The sequence below is a fragment of the Chanodichthys erythropterus genome, chromosome 22 (assembly GCF_024489055.1).
Source record: "Chanodichthys erythropterus isolate Z2021 chromosome 22, ASM2448905v1, whole genome shotgun sequence".
Lineage (NCBI taxonomy): Eukaryota > Metazoa > Chordata > Actinopteri > Cypriniformes > Xenocyprididae > Chanodichthys > Chanodichthys erythropterus.
In genome coordinates, this window is record NC_090242.1 from 24450451 (window position 1) to 24472754 (window position 22304).

The 22304-nt window shown below is 37.7% G+C and overlaps 1 protein-coding gene across 2 annotated transcripts in view; it reads left to right on the forward strand.

The window, feature by feature from the left end:
• The first annotated feature begins 3774 nt into the window (after window positions 1-3774).
• The window catches only part of jam3b (junctional adhesion molecule 3b), a 40416-nt gene continuing 21886 nt past the window's right edge, over window positions 3775-22304 (forward strand). For both annotated transcript variants that reach the window (XR_010893568.1, XM_067375651.1), the window contains exon 1: window positions 3775-3905. Coding sequence is in view for 1 of the 2 variants with exons in the window: in XM_067375651.1 (XP_067231752.1) it covers window positions 3821-3905 (85 nt within the window). In the remaining variant the exon portion in view is untranslated. The remainder of the gene's footprint in view (window positions 3906-22304) is intronic.

Sequence of the window (22304 nt, forward strand, 5' to 3'; positions counted from 1 at the left end):
TGGGTAGCACAAGAATGAACCTCATTGGTTCTCGCACGTTAAAGGTACAATATGTAAAATTTTTGCAGTAAAATATGCAAAAACCACTAGGCTAGTGTTATATATTTTGTCCAGCTGATTACAAACAATATCTCTGATGTTTTCAACTACTTGTAAATCATGAGAAAATTCCCATTCTAAACAGTGACACGGGGCAGTGCAGTCGCCTGTCAATGACGTCAGTTACCTTTGTTACCGCCTTTACTGACGTAGAAACCACATGACAACAGTGCCTTGGACAAATGCGGAAGTAGTGTCTAGTGTCCAGCAAACCACTAGCTTGCTTCAAGCAGTTCCTTATTTATTTCTTGCACGTTTTATGGTGGATTGTGTTACTTATTTATGTAACATAATTACTGTTTACCATCTGCCGCTGGTTCTGTCGACAAGGACAGCTCCCGTAAACTCATGACCGGAAAAGCGGAAGCGGCGCCGGCGACTGTGTCATAATAAAAGTCCCGCTGCTCGTGAGGCGTGTGTTGATCAATCGCTCCAGCTCCTCGTTCAGCTCCCGCAACACTCGGTCCTGCTCTGCTTCATACTACAGTAACGTTAATAATCGCATCCACGAACATGAGTTCTTCCAGACTCCAATCCCTATACTTTTGCACCGTCCGTTGAGATGGAGACCACATGTCCCAAATTTCCGCTCTAAAACTTGGCGCCATCAAACTACGCCTTTGTTTTGAATAGGCTTCTAGCGACCTCTAGCGGAAAAAAATATCACAAATTGTACCTTTAAGTGAACATGCTTGAGATTCGGTTTACAATAACTGATGTGTGAGTTAATGAATGTTTATAAGTGAATTCAATCTGTTCATCATATAAAGTGATCGAGTCTCTTCAGAAAATTTGGACTAAACCGCTCAATTCATATGGATTAGTTTTACTATTTCTTTATGAACATCAAAGTGGTAGTTGCGTGGCTGTCTATGGAGGTACAGAAAGATGTTCTGAAAAATGTGTTACGTGTTAATAAGTCTTACGGGTTTGGGACAGCATGAGGGTGAGTAATTAATGACATAATTTTCATTTTTGCTTGAACTAACACTAGTTTCTATAGCATTCACATGAAATGTTCATGAAAAATTACAAAACTCCTTTGACAGAGCAAAGCTCTGTTGCCTCCCAGAATGTTATGTACATCTTCACACACAAAACTGCTCTCCTTTGTTCAGCGGCCAGGAGTTGCCATAAGTGTGCATGTGAAGATGCCGCGATGTCTGCCTGAATGCTCACAAGGCACACAAGGCTTGGGGGATTCTTTCATTTCCCCTGAGCTCACCACACTGTCCACCTTACACAGCACCATCTGGCTCTCATCTCTCAACAGACAGCTTTCACTGTTCGTTTTCTCTGTTTGTGCTGCACAAACAAATCACATTAAAGGCCTAAGGTGCAAAATGTGAAACTGAACCAACTGGAAAAATGTATTGCTATTACCATTTAGCATTTATTCCTAATTGTAGTTTTAACATAGTAACTATTAAAAAGCGATTTTTACATGGCTATTGTTTAATGGTTAAGATAGTTTGTAATTTTAAATTAAAATAAATATTATAGCTGAACATCACTATTTACCTAGAGCTACATTGGTTGCTGTGCTTAGTGTTTGCACTATACTGATATAACTGAATTATATTTTTTGAGAAATAAGTTTTTGCTAAATAGATATATGTGAACTTTGGTTTTATCCAGTTTCTGGAGCTTGCAACAAGGAATAGTATAGAGAATGTGTGGAAACAATATATATTTAATACAATATACTGTATATATTCATATGATGCTTAGTCCATTTCTTTTTTCAGCCTGCGGTTGTCTTGTAAAAGTAATTTTCCCCTATTTTTTTATTTATTAATTTGTATTATTTATTTATATTTCTTGTCGAACAAGAGTGACATTGGATTTGAGTGGCCTTGACTTGTGAACGCTCCATATAAAAGATCAAGATATAAATACACTGACTTGATATCCTTCATCTTCAGCATGTAATCACTCACTTTGTTCATAGAGCACTGATTACGGACTTCTCTCAGTCTGTGCTCAAGTGCTGCGAGTCGTTGACGAAGCGAGAGACTCTTGCTTTGAACGTCCTTGTTGTCGATAATGTCTGGAATTGGAAAAGCATAATGTGCCCTAAGCCTTCAGGATTTGCGCTTATCTCCTGTTGTCAGACACTGGAATGGTCTTTGTGCTGAAATGGTCCCACACACACTCTAACCTTGCCATCAGACCAATTCACATAAACAGTGTGATATCATCAGTTATTACATCTAATCCTGCTGTGGCATTTCTGCAGATTGAAATCCTGAAATTCACTTTAAGTTTAACTGTGCTTCGCAAAGCTTGATTTCCTCTAATACATTCTCTAATTAATCCAATACTATAGTTAAAGTACAATACAGAATGGAGGGAAAACACTCTCTCTGTATAGATATAGATATACATATATAGATATAATATGGTAATTTAAAATACACTTTTATGTAATTTCTTTTGAACCATGTATGTTATGTATTTAAAGGGTTAGTTCACACAAAAATGAAAATTCTGTCATTAATTACTCAACCTCATGTCGTTCCACACCTGCAAGACCTTCGTTCATCTTCGGAACACAAATTAAGATATTTTAGTTGAAATCCGATGGCTCCGTGAGGCCTCCATAGGGAGCAATGACATTTCCTCTCTCAAGATCCATTACTAAAAACATATTTAAATCAGTTCATGTGAGTACAGTGGCTCAATATTAATATTATAAAGCGACGAGAATATTTTTGGTGCACCAAAAAAACAAAATAACGACTTATATAGTGATGGCTGATTTCAAAACACTGCTTCAGGAAGCTTCGGAGCACAAATGAATCAGTGTATCGAATCACGATTCGGATCGCCAAAGACACGGTTTGACACCATCCGAATCATGATTCGATACGCTGATCCATTATGCTCCGAATCTTCCTGAAGCAGTGTTTTGAAATCAGCCATCACTAAATAAGTCGTTATTTTGTTTTTTTTGGCGATCCAAAAATATTCTCATCCCTTTATAATATTAATATTGAACCACTGTACTCACATGAACTGATTTAAATATGTTTTTAGTACATTAATGGATCTTGAGAGAGGAAATGTCATTGCCGGCTATGCAGGCCTCACGGAGCCATCGGATTTCAACAAAAATATCTTAATTTGTGTTCAGAAGATGAACGGGTGTGGAACGGCATGAGGGTAAGCAATAAATGACATTATTTTCATTTTTGGCTGAACTAACCCTTTAAGTATATTTTAATTACAAGTTTGCAATTTAGTACACTTAAAATAAATGTACATTAAATGTAATTTTTAACACAATACAGTCAAAACTACAATCAATACTTTACATGTTTTAGTCTGTCAGTCAACACATCAAAAAAAGTGTACTTAAAGCACAACAATATACACATTTAAAATACCAAGTCTTTGCTTGTTCACTGGAAATATGCAAGGTAAATTCATACTGAAAAAGCGTGATATAAAATATCAAAGTATGTAAAAACGTGTTTAAACTCCATCCCTCCTTAGATAATTTGTAAACGTGTTCCAGATGCAGTGTTTATTGGAAATGGAGCGACTTCACTGGCTTGGCGTGGAAAAAAAAATCCCAAAACAAAACTATTCATGACGATGATGCTGTGTGTAGTCATGGAAACTCCACACAATAGCTCGAGCTCGACGTGCCTCTCTCTCACATCGGTTGGTGAGCGCGAGCTCTCTCCATCCTCTCCTAAAGCCCTTTACTTTGCGCATGTACAGCCAAACTGAACATTTCATCGACTCCAAGATGGCGTTAACACCACTGGCTTGCGTTCTGCTTCTCCTTTCCATGCAATGTGAGTACACATCACCACACTTTTATACTTTCTTTGTAGAAGAAGCAAAAGTGATACAAACTGTGGTGAATCATTTATCGAAGTTCTTGAAATGTGTTTCAGCGAGCCGCCGTTTCACAAAAGTGCTTGTCTCTTTAAGCCAACTAAACTATTGAGCTAACCGTTAGCTCTTTTATGTGAGCTGATGTGGATGTTGAATCCAAAACTGAGATAAAAGTAACATTTCGGGGTTTCGCGACACGAGCTTCAGATTTTAGTTGTGTGTCGCTGGAATGTTTCTCATCGCGGGCTGGAGACTCGCATCCGCTCTGCGTGTTTGTTCAACTAACCATTAATAAATCCGCACCAATTTATTATTCCCGTATTCTACAGGTTACATTTGTTTACGGGAAAATAGATATGTTTTTGTTTCTAACTCAGACTTTATTATCCCATAAAAAGTTGTTTTGTGAGTGTTTGCTCGGCTGGAACATTCGGCTCAGTTCTTTGTTCACGCTTTAAAAGTTTTTGAAATGACACACGCAAACAAACCTGAACTGAGTGGTTAGTGTTGTTGATTTTTTTTGTCGCTTTTCCAAAACGGTCGCGTGTTTGTTAGTTTTAGGTGTGTGTTTTAAACTATTTCTGTGGAAACGGGGCATGTTTATTGTGAGATAACGGTTTTCTAAGTGTTCACGAGAGGGGATCTGGCAGCGCGCGATGCGGACAGTACTCAAGTCTTATGTTTTGGGTTTAGGGAAATAATTTAAAAAGATGGCATGTTTTTGTCCTGGATCGTTTGAACAGTCGGTTGTAATTTAATTAAATACTTAAGTCTAGACCAATAGCTTAATTAAATTATTCAGTCAGAAGATGGTTTGTTTTTTTTACTGTAAAATGGAAATAGGCTAATCAGTAGCTTCGCTGCTATAGATAATATAATATAATAAAATATTAATATAATAAGTCGTTTTGAGCTATAAAATCTTTAAATTATTCAGGTTATATGTACTTTTTCCTTTCTATTTATCTCTGTAGCTTTTGTTTGATTTAAAAAATGAACATTTGATGAGGGTGTCACATAGACTCTTGTAGAAACTGCCCATCTCCTGTGATTATTCAAGTGTGCTGATTGGCTTAATTACAGACTACAGCACTAAATACTGCTGGGTAATCTGTGTTCTGTTGTATATACTGTAAAATGTAGCATTTTTCTCTTTCTCGACTTTTCATCCACTCATTTATTAAAATAAATGTATTCATTTTGTTTTGTTTGCTTTATTTAAATAGGAAAACTGCATTTAAAATGTGTTTACAAATAGATTTTGCAAATTCAGTCACTTAAATATATACATATTTAACTGACTTTAAATTAAAAATGTAACACTGGCCATATTACATATATTACTTGTAAGCATTTACTTAGCCTATGTAAATGCATTGCAGCATATAATGTGAAGTGTGATTTTAAGCCAAAAAAAAAAAAAAGAGTTTTCAAGAGTGTAATGAAATTTCTATCAAAAGTAAAGTTACAATTACAATACTAAAATGAAAATGTACACCAAAAGCAGTTTCTCCGGTTTGTTATACCTTATGTTTTAAAAAAACCATGGAGTGCATTTGAACAGTGGAAACTCTCTCTGGTGTCTTTTGCCAGCACTTTTGGTGCCAAGTTATGCTTTACTGGATAGGATAAAATAGATTCAGGAATAGTACAAAGGTTGAGATCACACCCGATATTTTAGATGAATACTTGGACGAGTGGCAGCCTTCCATTTTAGTCTACACCGAATGCTTCGGACTTTGAAATTTGGTGTCGTGGAACAATATTCTGAGATAATGCTCACCATTATGTTGCTAATAATTGTCTGTTGTTGAGATTAATACTTCAAATGTGATTAAATACAGCTTAAATAGTGAAAAACAGTGAAAGTGATAGCTTGTCCCTAGAAGGCTGAGTGTGCTTTCTCTTCCACCCGCTGCTTCCCAGCAAATGGCTTTCTGGGGGTTCATGAAAAGCATGCTGGACCTTCTGGGCATGTCCATCAGTTACAGGCTGACATTTTTGATGTGTTCAGTAAGCGACAGAGAGAAATATGCACGGAAAAGATAGCCGTTCTCTGTGTGCTTTACCCAGGGCTGTTGCGGACAAAGACACGTTGCCCTTCCGCACGTGCTTAGGTTCTTTTTAGCTGGAAGCTTCCACATGAGAAAAGTATGTTGTATGTTGAGTGTCTTGTATTCCTAAAGGCAGTTTATCGTCACTGTAGTGATGGGAAAAATTCCATACGGGGGGTCCCAGCGTATGGGTACCACGGCAGTCAGGCTGCGTGATGAAATATGCTGAGTCTTTGAGCAACAGGAGAGCGGCACATGTCCGGTCGGCCAGCCGGAGTAACCCGGAGTAACTTGAAGAAACAGCTGAGCGGCTGTGGGTGCGAGTGAATGGAGGACCCCCCTGACACGGAGCTGAAATATGTCCCACTCAGCCCCCCACATATACTCAGCATTGAGAACAAATGTGGAATGCTCACCCACAAACAGAAGCCTCGAGAATTCATTCACTTTTTATCGGAGAAGCAGAGGTGAAGATGTATAAAAGTTTCAGTTGAGTTAGAAACATTTAGCATTTTTTTAAACATTAAAAATGGAGCCGTTTAAGTAAAAGTGTTAGAAAGAAATCTGAGAGTTTCTCTTGAAAATGGAAATCCCTCTGAAGTCTCTGAAAGAAACATGAAAGGTGTTTTTCCCATGCTTATCCTGCTTTTATTAATTTGTATTTTTCTGGTAAGCAGTGACAGATGTGAAAGGGAAAGCCTAGAACTAACAGATTCGTAGTTCAGGAATGGCAAGCATGTGCATTCCCTAAATGTCAATAAGACTTCCATGTGTAAGATGGGCATTGATCAAAATAGTTCCTGACTGCAGAGCTGGATATCCTGGAGCCCATGCAAAGGAGCAGGATTAGAACAGACTCCTCTTTTATTTTTATTTCATGTCATTCCAAACCGGAATGACTATATTTTCAGGGCTCCAGACTGCGCCTAAAACAGTCTCATTTGCGACTAAAAATATTAATTTGCAGTGATATTTTTGCTGAGGTCGCTATTGGCATCCATACAAATTCACACGTTGTGACTAAAATTTGCATGTTATTTGTGTGTTCTGTGACCAGTAGCCTATCACATCATTTTTTTTGTTGACGTAATGAAATGAGATGCTGCGTGTGAAAGTTTCAAAATATGAATGGGTAGGGAAAATATTACATACCAAACAGACGCCAAAGAACTAGCATTGATAAAAGCCAACTGTGTTGTCTCCTGCATCGGTGCAAAAAAGCTACATTTGAACATACCGTTCTGCTCCTGTGTAAAGGAGACTGCCTATTTCTTCATTTAAATTTGTCTGTATTCGTCATTCAAAAAGGGAAACTGGCTCTGGAGACTTCGGATACACACACAATGTAGAGCTTGCTAACCGTTTGAATCAATCAATCAATCATGCTGATCACTTTCATTATTCCACTCCACTCATGCTCATTAGATCAATTTAAGGTCATAAAAAGTCTTCAGTACCTTAAATGGTATAACAAGAGTATTAAAGAGTATTAATGATAATTTTAAGGTGTCTTATATTTTGTGGATGGAAAAACAAATCGCGATACTACCTAATGTGATAATTAACATTAATTTTATTAAATAAATGTGAGAAAAGCAGAAAATATAAAAATCTAATCGGATTCAAAATATTAGCAAAAACTATAATAGTATTAAGTGAAAATATTGATGATTTAAAAATTTAAGTTCATTAATTGTGTGGCTCTTAAAAAAAAAATTGGTGCCTGTTTTTTCCCCCTAGGAGCCAATGGCTCCTTAATGAATTTTTTTGTCTGGAGCCCTTATTTTGAATTATTAACTAATATTTTTAACAATGTTCATGTTATTATCATCATACACAATAGATAATTATTTTTATCACCATTCAACAACTTCCTTACTCAAGATACAGTTCTTCCTTGTTTATTCCAAGTTTGGGTGGTAATTTTTGACCGTTTAGATGACTTCCTGTCACTGATCTCTATCTTGTCACGTGCTTTCAAAGGAAAAGATTATGCCCATGCAAATTTCTTCCTCAACTTTGGCTATGTTCACACTGTCAGTCCAAATCCGATTAAATGTGTATCTGATTGGAATCTGATCTAAAATGATTGACTGTCAAACTGAAACAGATTTCCAGAAATGCGGTTTGAATAGGATTTCAAACTACATATAAATATAGGTCGAAAACAAATTTGTAAAAATACAAAAGTTTTTTTTTTTTTATTTAATTTTTTTTTTTTCACACTTGCTTAATCTGATCGGATTTGAATCAGATATGCAGAAAAATCTGATTTGGACTGACAGTCTGGATGTAACCTTTGTCTTTGCCAGCTGCTTGTTAGAGTAGGTGAATATCTTTGGAGTGAATTAGTTGGAGACTGTCGGCTTCATGCAATAATTACTTATTAGCCAATATTAGGGACTGAGATAATGAGTGTTTCTTTCCTGTTCAGTTTTCATTTCATTTTCAAATAGAATAGTTTAAATTAAAACTGAACCTTGATTTATAATGCAATCACAAAGGTAATTATTATTGCTAAAAATAGAAATGCAACAGATCACCTGACAGCCACTGGAATCAAATGCTGCTCTTTCTGTGGAAACAAGCCATGCCAGTGTGTCCTGTTTATAAGCTCAGAAGTACATACAACAAGAATAGATTGAACAAAACTAACATGATATTAATTGAAATTATAATTAGCACATTTTAGCGATTTTTTTTTTTACATTGCGATTTAACCCCGGGTTTTCGTCGTTCTAAACACCGCTGTTAACCTCGGGTAAAGGAACGTTTCACACTTGTAATTATGCTGCCTTCACGTGCTCTCGGAAGTATCGTAAATACGAGTTTCGTATATGAATGCCCTCTCATTACAAAACTTGAATGCGATGAGCTTGAAATCACAACTTTAGAAGTGGAAATGATCAAATTTCCGATAGCATGTGAAGGCAGCATTAGAAGCGGGGTTAGCACCGCTTTTTACCTGGGGTTATGAAACCGTGCCCCAGAGTGTTTGCAGTTACCCCTCATTACCCTGTGGTGCCAAACTTGTACAGTGTGAAACGATGCAGTGTTAGAAGAGCTAGAGCTAGCTAGCCTATGTAAACAAGTGGAATGTACAATGTGAAACGTCAGCTTATGAATACCCAGGATTGTTTTTTTATGTAAACATGTGTCCAGACAGATGTCTTTGACCATTATAATCACGTCTTTTGCTGTCTTTCACACGACACAATGTTTTAAAAAAGCAGAGCTCAAGTTAAAACAAGTTCAACTTTTAAAAAACACCTCTAGACGTCTCTTTTTCATTTCATTGCTCTGCATCTTACAGTTTTAAAAGTCCTCTAATGATGTGTAGGGACAGTAAACATATGGATATGATACTTTCATCTCATTTAAACAGAGAAATATCAGTGGCATCTTCACTGAGTTGAAACATCTGCCATTTGCAAACCTAGTGTTTGATGTTCCCTATCACAAGTACAAATGTTGACAGATAGAACTCCCATGATTCACCTTGGTGATGATGATTTGAATCCCTCACAGCAGATATCAAGTTCTAAAACGACTGCTATGAAGAGCTGGTGTGGTGATAAAAAAAAAAGACCCGTAAATATATTTCTTGACGTTTCCAGCAGAGGTTTTGAGGGAATAAAATGATAAGAGTGACAGATTTTCACATTTACTAATACTGAGAAGATTTTTCACACAAGCAGAAGCTCATTTTTGAGGCTAGTGTTGTGACTCTGGGAGATGATGTGTGGCTGTACAAGAATTTCAGATACACCATACGAAGCTCCATCAACAAACAGCTCATCCTCTTGGATTTATTATCTCTCCATCGAATTGCACTTTGTCATTTTTACGCCTCTAGTCAAACAGTCCCAAACAGTAAATCAATTTTTCGCATGGCTGTTCACCAGAGAAAGAGAAAACGTATTACCCTAGCCTATTTCATAGCAGTTTTTAACAATATCCATTTGTAGTGCCTTTAAGCCTATATATTTTAAAGAGCAATAGCTGCAAAATACCTCGCTTAAAATAGTGCCTTCAGTGCCTCTGAGCTTTATCGTATGTGCTGTTGCCTATCAAAGAATGATTAGCGGTTGAAGTTAAGGCAACAGAAATGGAGCAACCTTAATAAGAATCTTATTTGGAGTGTGACTCCTCTCTGGGTTAAAATCCACCATTAGCACCAGATTTGTTGTGTGAGTTTAGCCGACTGGTCAGATTGCACTGACAGATTGCGGCCAGACCATCTGGCGGGCCGGCGTTAAGGCCGCCTCATAACGTTTCTCGCACTTACTTGCTAAGTTTACAGGGAAGAGTTTGAAAATAAAACCAGGCAGGCAACCCTTAAAGCTGAGCTTGACCCTCTTATTATAACCATAGATGAATTAGATCTATTTCAAGATGCTATCTGATTCACAAAATACTATTAAATCTGAGCTTCTTTATTTTTAGATTAATATAAAACTTAAAAGTCTTCATTTGAGTCAGATTACCATCTGTTGGGCAAAATCAGAGGGGGAAAAGCATTTAAAAAGCAAGTTAGCTGAAATACTCTTAAATATGCCTGTTATGTTTGATTGATCCAGTGGCCTCAAAAATTAAGTGAACTTTGTAATAGTATGCGCTGAGTACAGCTGCTGTGGGCTTGAGAGCGTGCCCTGAACAAGTAAGAGCCTGGGATATTTGTCATTATGCCAAACATTGGTCAAATTCGTCATGCCTGGTGGCCCTGAGGTTTGTATATAAGCCAATGTATGTAGTATATTTAATAGGCAAATAGGTTTGTTTTGACTGGTTGTTTTATAAGGCTGTTAAGCAGTAAGCATTTTGCTGACAATAATGCAGTTCAGTCATGGCATCAATTTGTAGGCAAATGTGGAAGGCCTAGCAATTTTAAAGTTTTTACTGTAGTGGTTTCCAATTTATGAGTAATTTAAAGGCATAGATCACTCAAAAATTGTCATCATTCAATCACATTTGTTCCAGAAATACAGTATATGTATATTTTCTTTCTTCTGTAAAACACACATTTTCATACAGTGAATGTCAGTGGGGTCCAATTGACTGTTTTGGACCTCATTGACTTTAATTGAATGGGGAAAAACGGTTGAAACATTCTTCAAAATATCTTATGTGTTGAGTGATATTTAATGGAAAACTACTTTTCTGTTTATTTTTGTCTATTGTTCTATAGCCCAAGTATCATGGCAAAAAGCTAATCAGTTCTTTTCTGAATTGTGACGGTTATACACAGCAGTTTGTTAGGGGTGTCCCAAGGCGAACATGTTATCTCAGAGATTTGCCCCATAGCAGACAATACAGGCAATGTGTTTACATCACGGCTGAGTATCAGCGTTTTCCAGGATGACCTTAAAAGGAGTCGCTAAGATAGGGCGTATGAGATGCTTCCTGCAGGAAACTAATCAGTCAGTAGCCTTTAAGAAGATTTGAAGAGTCTTAAGACGTCCTAATAACGCGCAGAGATACGGAAACAATGCCAGAACGCTGGATGTAATTAAAAGATCTTACTGTAACTAACTGAAGTGGAAAAGATGCCGCTGTTATTGACGTTTTCTAGAACATCACAGCAAAACAGATTGCAAAGACGAATGAAGAGGGAATATAAAGTTTAAGCTTTTTATAACTTTGATTTGATGTAAAATAGAGGTGTATGATTCTGGATAAATTGAAAATCACGTTTTTGTTGTTGTTTAAAAAGAGATCATGATTCTCCCATGATTCTGAATAGGCAACTAAACAAAATAACATGTAAATTACTACATGTTCTGACAAAATGTTAATTGCTGCAGTCTATTTTTAAAAATGTAATTCTTTTTAAATTCAATATTTTTTAAAAATCAGTTTGAATGAATGATTCAGCGTCCTGTTTCATTACTGGATGAATCAGCATTTTTGAACGAATCTCTTGAATTTATGATTCAATGACAAATACCTTTTTAACAGTCACTTGTCGCCACCTACTGGTGTAACGATGTAATCAAATCTTTATTTGAAGCATCAAGTTACTTTACAAGTTACGCTACCGTTGACATCAGTGTTTATATTCAAACTATAAACTATTATTATCCCAGTATTGTTGTGATAATTTGAATTACTGTAACACAGAAGAAATTATACTGTGTGGTTAAAAAAACTGTGTCTTTGGATGTTTTCCATATCTTTTACATTTTATAGCTATCAAAATATTTAGTTTCACGTTCCATTATATATCAAAATAGTGGTGCTCAGGCGAGATCCCTTTGGCTCTGGATTATAATTTTGTTTGTACATCGATGTAGTATTCGATATACACTTAAAAGTGTGGTGTGTTTTTGCTAGCATTATTGCACTACATTAACAGTCTCTATCTGTTGTACTTGTTCTGTTCATTGTTAAAGCTCTGAGAGTGTTCATGGCCTGGGGGATGTTCTCAAAAACAGTAATGATTGGCTGCAGCAATTTTTTCCTAATGCCCTATGATAATATCTGCCTTCTAAAAGTATTGAATTAGATTGTCATTTGCATAAATTGCCTCTTTAGAGGACAGAACATTTCTAATGTACAATTATACTGATGTTAGTTTCAACAATTTGCCTTTGAACTGAAGGGACATCTAGCATTTTCTCCTTTTCTATCATTTGTTTTGCATTTTCTGCTTTTGTTTACCACAACCTTTTTTCTTTTCTCTAAATGATTTTAAAAGTTGTAGTACAATAATTAAAAAATAATAATAATAACATACTATAATTTACTGTTTTTTTTACTATTTATTTATGTATTTTATTATGATCCTGTGCAATAATTGTGGATTAGTCAAGTTTATTGTTTAAATTCACAGCACTGTGCTCAAAGAGCCACCATTTTCTGAGGACGTGTTGTGTGGTGCCTTAAATTACAGCTTCCCTTTGTTGTTCTGTGTATTGAAGAACAAAGAGAACACTGATGTGTAGGTTCTTGAAATATTAAAAACATAAAACAGTAGAGAAAGAAAGGAGACAAATAATTTATGGCAAAAATAAGGCCCAAGAAGGCACACAAATAATGCCTTTTATCTTGGTCCCTTGAAAGTACGGGGCCCATATAGCCATAGCACTCCTGAGAAGTAAAAGTTTTCCCCAAAGTTGAGGGAAGACTCTTTTTCTTCCTATTCTCCACTGCACAATCACAATGATCTTATGGTTCTGTGCACATTCATGGAATTTTCACTTGGATTCTCCATTTTTGAGTGGATGAAGCTGCTACAGACATACAGTGAAATAAATTCTCTGCTACAGAGTCATTCATGCAGAAGTGGGCAACCATGCAGCTTTATTTCTTATCAGCACCACTCAAGATCACTCCTCATATGTCTGTGGGCAACATCCTATGGTTGGGAGAGAAAATTTGCTTTAGTTGATGACCATCAGTGTGATGGAAATCCAAATCTGAGGTAGAAAATGTAGGGTAAAGCCCTTGCTCTCATATCAGTTTCTTCTTTATGCTAGATGTTTGAGCTGGCCACATTTCAGGAGAATGCAGTGCAGTTGTCTATCATAAGCAGTCATCGCATATGTTACACTTATCATGGGTGGGGTTAATTACATATACTGCTATCCAATTTGAGATTCCAAATGACGGCAATAGAGTTGACAGAGTGAGAGATATTTTCAGCAGTTGAGGAAATACTATTCCCCTCGTAAAACTACCCTCATTAGTGAGTTTACATTGTATTCTCTCTGGGCAGCAAAGGCTTAAAGCAGATAAGCATCATGCAGTCAGTCAGGACATTAAGACTTGGCAGGCACGCACATCTGGATCAACGGATGCAAAATGTATGCTGCATGTCTAAATCCTAACGGTGAAGGTGCAGTTGTGTTTGTGTAGTTTTCTCTGCTCCAGATTTGTGGATAGTACAGTTGAATTCTCCACTTTTTTTTTTCTCTGAATCTGCAGACCCACAGCGAACAAGTCATATTCTACCCCAGTTTGCACTCCGATTCATATGTGATGAGATAAAAAACAACATTCTCCGTGAAACACGTCTTTTGTTGTCCTTGTGGGCTCCACCCTATAACACCAGCATGGCTGGTGTATAAGGGTGTGACGAGACATGAGATTGGGTTCACGAGAATGAGACACTTTTGCACAGTATTTTTAAAAAAACCTCAGCGACTATGCAGCTCATGCTGGATGAGCAGAGTATACATTTACAATAGTTACAATATGGTTTTTAATTCTGTAAAAAAAAAAATGACAGTGGAGCCGGTGCCACTGTGGGAACTGTAATGTAACGTAAACGTAGCTGTGGCATATTCTATGGCAGGTGAAATTAGCAGTTTTGCACCTCGACAAGAAATCTCGTCACATTTAGCATCTCGCGAGACTACTGGTGTAGTCCGATTCACAAACTAATGAAACATATGAACTGGTTCAGTGAAACAGTAACATGCAGCACAACCAGTGTAGTTGGATTTACACACATGACTCTTTTGAGCAGGTGATTTTAATGAATCACTAAAAAACTCACAAACTTAGAAGTTTGAATCAGTCTGAGGAATCATTCACTGAATCCGACAGAGTGGTTACTGAATCAAGTTACCATTACCTCACATTATCATTACTTTTTAAATGGACATTGTAACTGAAATACTGAAATATACCCATAAGAATTGGAATCGAATCAGGAAATGTGCATCAATGCTCAGCCCTACTTTCGGATAAGTCTCAGGTTGCCTCATAAAAGAATGGAGATTAAACTGGTTTCATTTTATTTGAATACTTCTGGCTCAAGCTGTACATGTAAACACGGTTCTTTCCTTTTTTTAATGTTATTATTTTTGAAGAAGTGCCAAAGCAGTTGAAATGTCACTGTTGGTAAATCATGAAGGATTGTGAGAGCTCTGTCCAAGATTTAATGTTGCCTCTGTGGCTAACCAAGAGCATTTTATGATTTAAAATATGCTGCGATTGTTTTTGCAAGTGTTAACGTTTCTGGCAAATCAGCAACTGGGAAAAAGAGCAACAGAATCTGAATGTTGAATATAAGTGCACACCCTCGCTACGCTGCTACAGCCACATGATATCATGTGCTTTCCTGTAGTTGAATCTAGATGTCTGTCTTTCGCATCCTCCCACGGTCCACTGGAATGTCCACATTTGTTTTAGATGACCGGGCAGCGGATGGGCATCGAATGCTCCACATTTTCGCCGAGTGAGCAGGAGCAAAGCGTTTCCCAAACAAGAAGGGGATCTTCCTGAGCAGGTGATAAAGTGGTTCCTTTGGGGAGGTCACTGCATGCGTGGTGCTCAGATGGTGTGCGTCCTGAGCCATGAACCCCCCACTCTCACCCCACCTGTTTCATTGCAACATTCCCTCTCTGGCCACTTAGACGGCGTATGCGAACTATTTGAGTCTGAAGCATGCCTTTGTGAACATTTGTTGTTTCAGCCTAACTCGCTCTTTAAATTCCTCAGACTTTTTTTTTTAGGTGAAACATAAGTGTATTTTGTAGATTTATGCAAAAATCTCAGTTTTAATTTGTGTGGTGGTGGTGTTGATGCTCTGCTGAATCTCTGAGGAGTGATGAGCCAAGCAAATTAAATTGAAGATGTTTATACATAAAGCTTCTCAGTACAGACTGGGAAATTCTTGCTGTTTAATAATGAAATTTATATGAATATTTTCCTATTTTCCTTTCCTTCAAAATATATCTGAAGAATTTTGCAGTTCAGTGAATAGAGACTTGAGATTTAATTCATCATAATTCCACAAAAACACCATAAACGTATCATAAAAGTAGTTCAAATGATATTTGTTACATATAAGTCTTGTCTTCTGAATCCTTTATGTGTTTTATGTGAGAAATAGCATGAAATTTAAGGTTATTCACTTAAAATTCTTGACATCTCGGCCTTTTTATTATTTATTTATTTAAATATATATATATATATATATATATTTTTTAATTAAGGTATAATTATACACTTACCATTCAAAAGGATCATTGAGATTATTAATATTAAAAAAAAAGTTGAATGCTTTTATTCAAAAGTGACAGTTAAGACATATATATAATGCTTTTCCTGGTCATCTCGCACCTGCAGTGTCTGTCCAAACACTGACTCACCTGGTGTCTGTTGTCTCAGACCGTCACACATTATCAGTGACGCTCGTGCCTGGCTGGTCTGCTTTACCTCTGTGGATCTGGCACGAGGATGCATATTAATCTGACATCAAAGTAGAGGTGAATTACGGTTCCTGAAAACAGATCCAAAAGTCTTTCTCAAACAGGCGAGTCTGTTAAACACAGTATTAATCATCCTGAGAGTAGATCCTCTCTCGTTTACATTAGAGGCCCTTTTCAGATACAAAAGCCCGGAAGACTGTCACAATAATCATGTCTGCTGTTATGTAGGTTAGTATGCAGTTATGAATGTTAATTAATTTCTGCAGATATAGTTTTTGCTGCTTTTTAATGTTGCTGAAAACCTCAAGGTTTATGTGTTTGGCCGTTTCCCAAATGAAAGGCTTGCATAACCAGCTATATATAGTATTTGCAGAACTGTGTTAATGGATTGATTGGGTTTGTGGTCCTGATTTAAAACTCTCTGTGCTAGTATATCACTGGTACTTGAGCAGAGAGAAGGCATATTTTATGGTGTTGCTATAGAGCTAGAAGTGAATGTGGCCTGTATTTGCACATTTGCAAATGAAAGGAGAGAACTGGCCATGTAGGAAGATACCTTTTTTAAGCTGCGTTTTCACTTCAGCAACGTTCCCCAGGAACTAGGGACTCAGTGGTACTCAGTAGGGGTGTATCTCACGAGACGAGACAAGATTTTTACACACTATTTTTAAGAAATCCTCAATGGCGAAATACATGACTAGAAAATATATTCTGCAGGTGTCTTTAAAATGTTTTAACTAATCATCTCGTAATGAATGTCATTTCAGTTCTACTTTCTTAGTATGAATTATCATCTGCAGTAAAAGACAACAATACTCAAGTACTGTAAAAGGTTTTGTCACTAACTCAACTGACTGACTTCTATTCTGTATGATTTCAGTCTCTTCAGACCTTACAGTACATGATTTATGAGCTTTAACAACTTTTGACCTCCTAACTGAACTCCTTTCCACAAACTGATCATAAAAACAGTATAAATAAAAATAGTAACACTTTACAATAAGGTCTCATTTATTAAAATTAATTAACCAACATCTACTAACAATGAGCAATATATGTGCTACAGTATTTATTAATCTTTGTTTATGTTAGTTAATAGTCATTCATTGTTAGTTCATGATAGTTCACAGTGTATTAACTAATGTTAACAAATGAAACCTTACTGTTTGTGCTTAATAGGATTAAGAGAAAACTGTACAGTTATTCATTTTTGTATGGTAACACTTTACAATAAGTGCAACCAAAGTGCAAATAAGACCATTTTTTTCTTTGATACAGAGCTAAGAGATGGTTACAACTACGCTGCCCAGCCTAAAATAGCGTTCATATTGAGAGATATTTGCATTCATCAGGGAGGCGCTTTCAAAATGCGGGGTATTGACATCGCGTTTGAATGCGCGCTCGCGTTTACTTTCACTTTTAGCGATCGCGCGTAACTCTGTAAATATGGAGCGGTGGCAACCGTTATCCAACTGAATTAAATGTTTTTTATTTAAATACAAAGCAAAACGACAGTGGATGTGTAATGTAAACGAAGCGGTGGCATATTCTTTCCTAATCATCCTAACACTCTGTCATGCCACGAGATCTCGTCACACCCCTAGTACTCAGTGTGTTTCATCCACAGGGACCAGGGTCTAAATTAATTTCCGTGTAAAAATTCCCCCCTCAGAAAGTCCCTACTTACAAGGTAGTATTTTTTTCAAAGTTCTGGAACTTTCGGGGGTGGGACTTGGGCACTGAACATGCTGATTGGTTGAGTTCATGCAGCATTTTGATTGGTTGACTCTACGCAGCATTTTATTTCAACCACCAATTTTAAAAGTCTGTGGCAGCGCGTGCAGTAAGAGCTGTTTGGTATTTGAATCAACAATGGAGTTTAAAAAATACAACAGATGGACTGACAAGGTTCAGGCTTTATTAAGCACAAATGCAGAGAATGATATCCAGCAGTAACTGGAAAGTCGCACACAGACCTACATCACCGGACTGATCTTCATCATACTTTAGACTGCGATAGAAACGCAGACAGCAACAGGTCTGGGGGGGGAAATGTCCCTGGAAGAAAAGTTCCTGGGACAAATTGTTCTAGGTAATTTTAGTGGAAACGAGGCTTTATTTATATATATAAACACCATATATCAATTTTTTTTTTTTTTTTTCTGATTGTGTTCAAATCAGATTATAAAATTTATTTGACAAGTCCACCTTTAGTCAATAATTTTATCCCTTAAAACTCATCTTTGACCACCAAAATGACATATTTAAATGTTTTATCCTTGAAAAAATGTCTTCGTGCCTTAAAATTGCTCGAATGTAACTCTACACACTTGTCTCATTTAGTATATGCGATTCTATGAATATACAAATTAGCCCCGCCTCCACTCACACCAGTTCAGAGATCCACTTGTTGATCACACTGTAACACGGTTAGTAGTTGTGGGAAGAAGGAGGCGGGAACCGGCGAACGTTCAACAAAACTTTAATCTCAAAATAAACAAACAAAACGAAAGTAATGCCGGCAGACCCTCGCGGACGTCTGCCGGCCACACAAACACAATAAAACATAAAATAATATCCAGGCCTGGTCCTCTCTCGTCCTCCACGGTAGTCGCTCCTCCTTTTATGCTCCCGGAGCTCCTCCGTGAGGGACTCAAGGCCGGTGCGCCTCCCAGGTGAAGCTCATTAACACTCGCGCCACCGGCCTCGCACCGTTCCCTCACGGCTCTCGCCCGCCCTGGTCGCCACACACACGTTGACATGATTGGTTACAAGGTCGTTTCTGACGTCAGAAGCACCAGCGATTTCAAACCGTGTTTTTGAGACTCTTTGGTTCACTGCAGTTTTAAAGGTGCTAAAGAGGATGTTTGTTTTTATACATTTTTGCAATATTACTTGAAACTGTCTTAACTAACTAATAAAAGACTATTTATTAGGTGCACTGAAATAAATAATATTAATATACATCATCTGTGCACGAGGTAGGGCCTTAAAAACATCAGCCAATCGTTTACGCGATGATCGCCCTCTGGCTTGTCAATCACTGCCATGACGTTCCTTGTGAGAGACGTCCACAGGCACGGCATGCAATGTTTTTGTCAGGAGTAACAACTGCAGATTATGAGTTACCTGCGGTGAGTCCGACATAATGAATCCACTAACACGACACAGCAGTGTTGTAGTCGAGTCACCAACTGTCGAGTCCGAGTCGAGTCTCGAGTCCCAGTGTTCGAGTCCGAGTCCAAGTCCGAGTCACCAAAGAAGAGTCCGAGTCGAGTCCAAGTCGAGTCACCATTACCAGAGTTCGAGTCCAAGTCGAGTCTCGAGTCCCGTATTCGAGTCTGAGTCGAGTCTCGAGCTCCCAGTGCCTACATGTCTCCACTCTGGGACCTTCAAAGAACTGATCAAATGTATTAAAGAGGTTCTACATTAAACAAAAATGACAGAAACGTGCATTTTACAGGGCACTGTATTTTAAAAATACTTAAAACGTAAAAATCAATACGATATGCCGAGAGAGAGGAAGTGTGAGTGAGTGAGTGAGTGAGTGAGTGTGTGTGTGTGTGTGTGTGTGTGTGTGTGTGTGTGTGTGTGTGTGTGTGTGAGTGTGTGAGTGAGAGAGAGAGAGAGTGAGAGTGAGAGTGAGGGAGTGGGTGACCGAGTGATTTAGTGTGAGTGCGTTTGTATGTGTTCAAGTGAATGTGTGTGTGTGACGGCACGCGACTGGTCAGAAAGCAACATGTAACGTTAGTCTGACATGTTTCTTGTCCACGACACCACAGGATTTTAGGAGTCAAAATTGCGTCATCCATCTGACACAGTGACTATCGCAACAGACAAAAAAAAAAAAAATGTAATCTGATCTGACACAGTGACTAGTAAATTATCAACAGACAAAAAAAATTGTGTAATCTGAACCAGACATTAAACATTGTCGACGTCTGATGCCAAATTGTCAAACATCGCCCAACCCTAGCTTCTTCTGTTTATTATCATATATGCATTAGTCAATAATAGTTTTTTTAAAAGCTAACGTTAGCCAATGGAAAGCATTTTACTTACTTTTCTGGGTACATCCGTGACAGGTGTCTGTTAAAGTTTGAAGTTGTCCCAGTCTTTTCCTCAATTGTGCGATTACACACACAACATTTAGCGCTGCTCTTTCCAGCATTAGATGCTAAATTCGTGTAGGCGAATTTCACGATCCGGGGCACATCTTTCTGCATTTTCCAAATTTGAACATTTAGCCCGCGAATCATGCACGAGCGTAAAGTGAGTGACGTCAGTGAGTGTGTTGTCAAGAGAGTGAGCGGTAGCAGTGTCTGTGAGGGGAAAAAAATAGATCCCGGCCGGTCTTGGGCATGAAAACTTATATAATATTATATATAAACTTATATAATTTTTTATAACATATTTAGTCAAAAACAACGTTGTGAATGCTCAAGTCCGAGTCCAAGTACGAGTCATCAGTCCGCGAGTCCAAGTCGAGTCACGAGTCCAGAGAATGGAGTCTCGAGTCGGACTCGAGTCCAAAGAATAGTGACTCGAGTCGGACTCGAGTCCGAGTCCAGGACTCGAGTACTCCATCACTGCGACACAGCGAATGCCGGTGGTAAACACTCGTGTTCCAATACTCATGCACGAGTTTTGGGAGGCGTTCCCTCAAAATGAGCTGTGAAGGAGGGGGGTTGTTCTTACGCATGTGCTCATTTCAAAAACTCACTAACAGTCTTTGGTTTCTCAGTTGACAAACGATCCTCTGTATCACCTTTAAGGAGAAAATACTCAGCAATGGCGTTGACTTATGAATTTGCACATGGTTTGTCTTGAAGCGTATTAAAAACACCACATAGACATATAAACAACATTTAAAAGCTTGATTTTCGACACAGCGGGACTTTAAAGAGAATATTAAAATATTAACCCATGTGCAACACATGAATGATATGCACTCAGATATTAAAAAAAGATAATATAAATACATTTTATACATTAAGATAGCTAATGATTGATTTTCATTTTACGAGAATTCCTAGAAATGACTATAATTACAAAAAAATAGTCATTTTCTAGAATTCCCTATATTGTAAATATATAATGACAATAAATCAGTCCACAATTACTAATACAAACTAATGTTATCCTTCAGCCAACAGTGCTGCCACAACTTCAGATCCAACTTTTCAAAACTGCGAGTAGCGCTACACAACATGGCTTTTGTACAAGAGTGCAAACAAAAGACAATTAATGAGAGATGCTATGGGGGGCCAGCACTGCACAATAGACAATGAGAGTTCAGGGGTTTTTGCTTGGCTTGCTGTTTTAGCCCTGATTGTATCTTGAAGAGAGGAGTGAATGCTGCAACCGGGTCTATTATGCAGTTTATAGGCTTCCTGCTGATGGTTTGGTCACTGCTTAGTAAGAGATTGGTTCTCTCAAATGTAGACTGAGAACTTTTCTCCTTTGTTCCATTGTGTTGCTTTTATTTTATTTTATAAATGTATATTAGATTTATGTTTTAGTATGTTATAACTTATTTTGAGTTAGATCATTGTGTGTTAAACTGATATAAGCATCTCACATTTCCAAAAGAAGTGCTTTTTGAACTTTTTCAAAACCAAGGTGTACAGATTTTGTTTTTCCACACCAAAAAGTGATTGTAAAATGCAACAATATTCCCTCTTCAAAAACAGTCACCCCCAGGGTGCTCTTTTCACCTATCCCGTTGCATTCTGGGGCTTTTCCTTTGAACAGGAAGTGAAAAGGATTATGAGCATATCCCTGCTAAATCAACAAGTCTCCAGCGACAGTGGGGTGGTATTATTCATCTGTCAGTACCTCACTGCTTTGCTACACAATTCACGCGCTCAACAATAGATGCTGTTTCCAGCACTGGGACTTTTTAAGGCTCGAGCAGCAGAGGGAATATATGAGTTAATGTCCTTTAGACTTCAGATCACTCTCGATTTTATTAAGCCTGCTCAGGGATTTAGCCCAATTCTCCTATGTATTTGTCACAGCCCATTATTTAGAGAAACGCGCTGGCTGGAGCACCGCTGCGATGACGCTTATGTGTATTTCATGCTCTAATCCATCATCGTAAAGACGTCATCAGAAATCCAGAAACGTCACCGTCTCATAT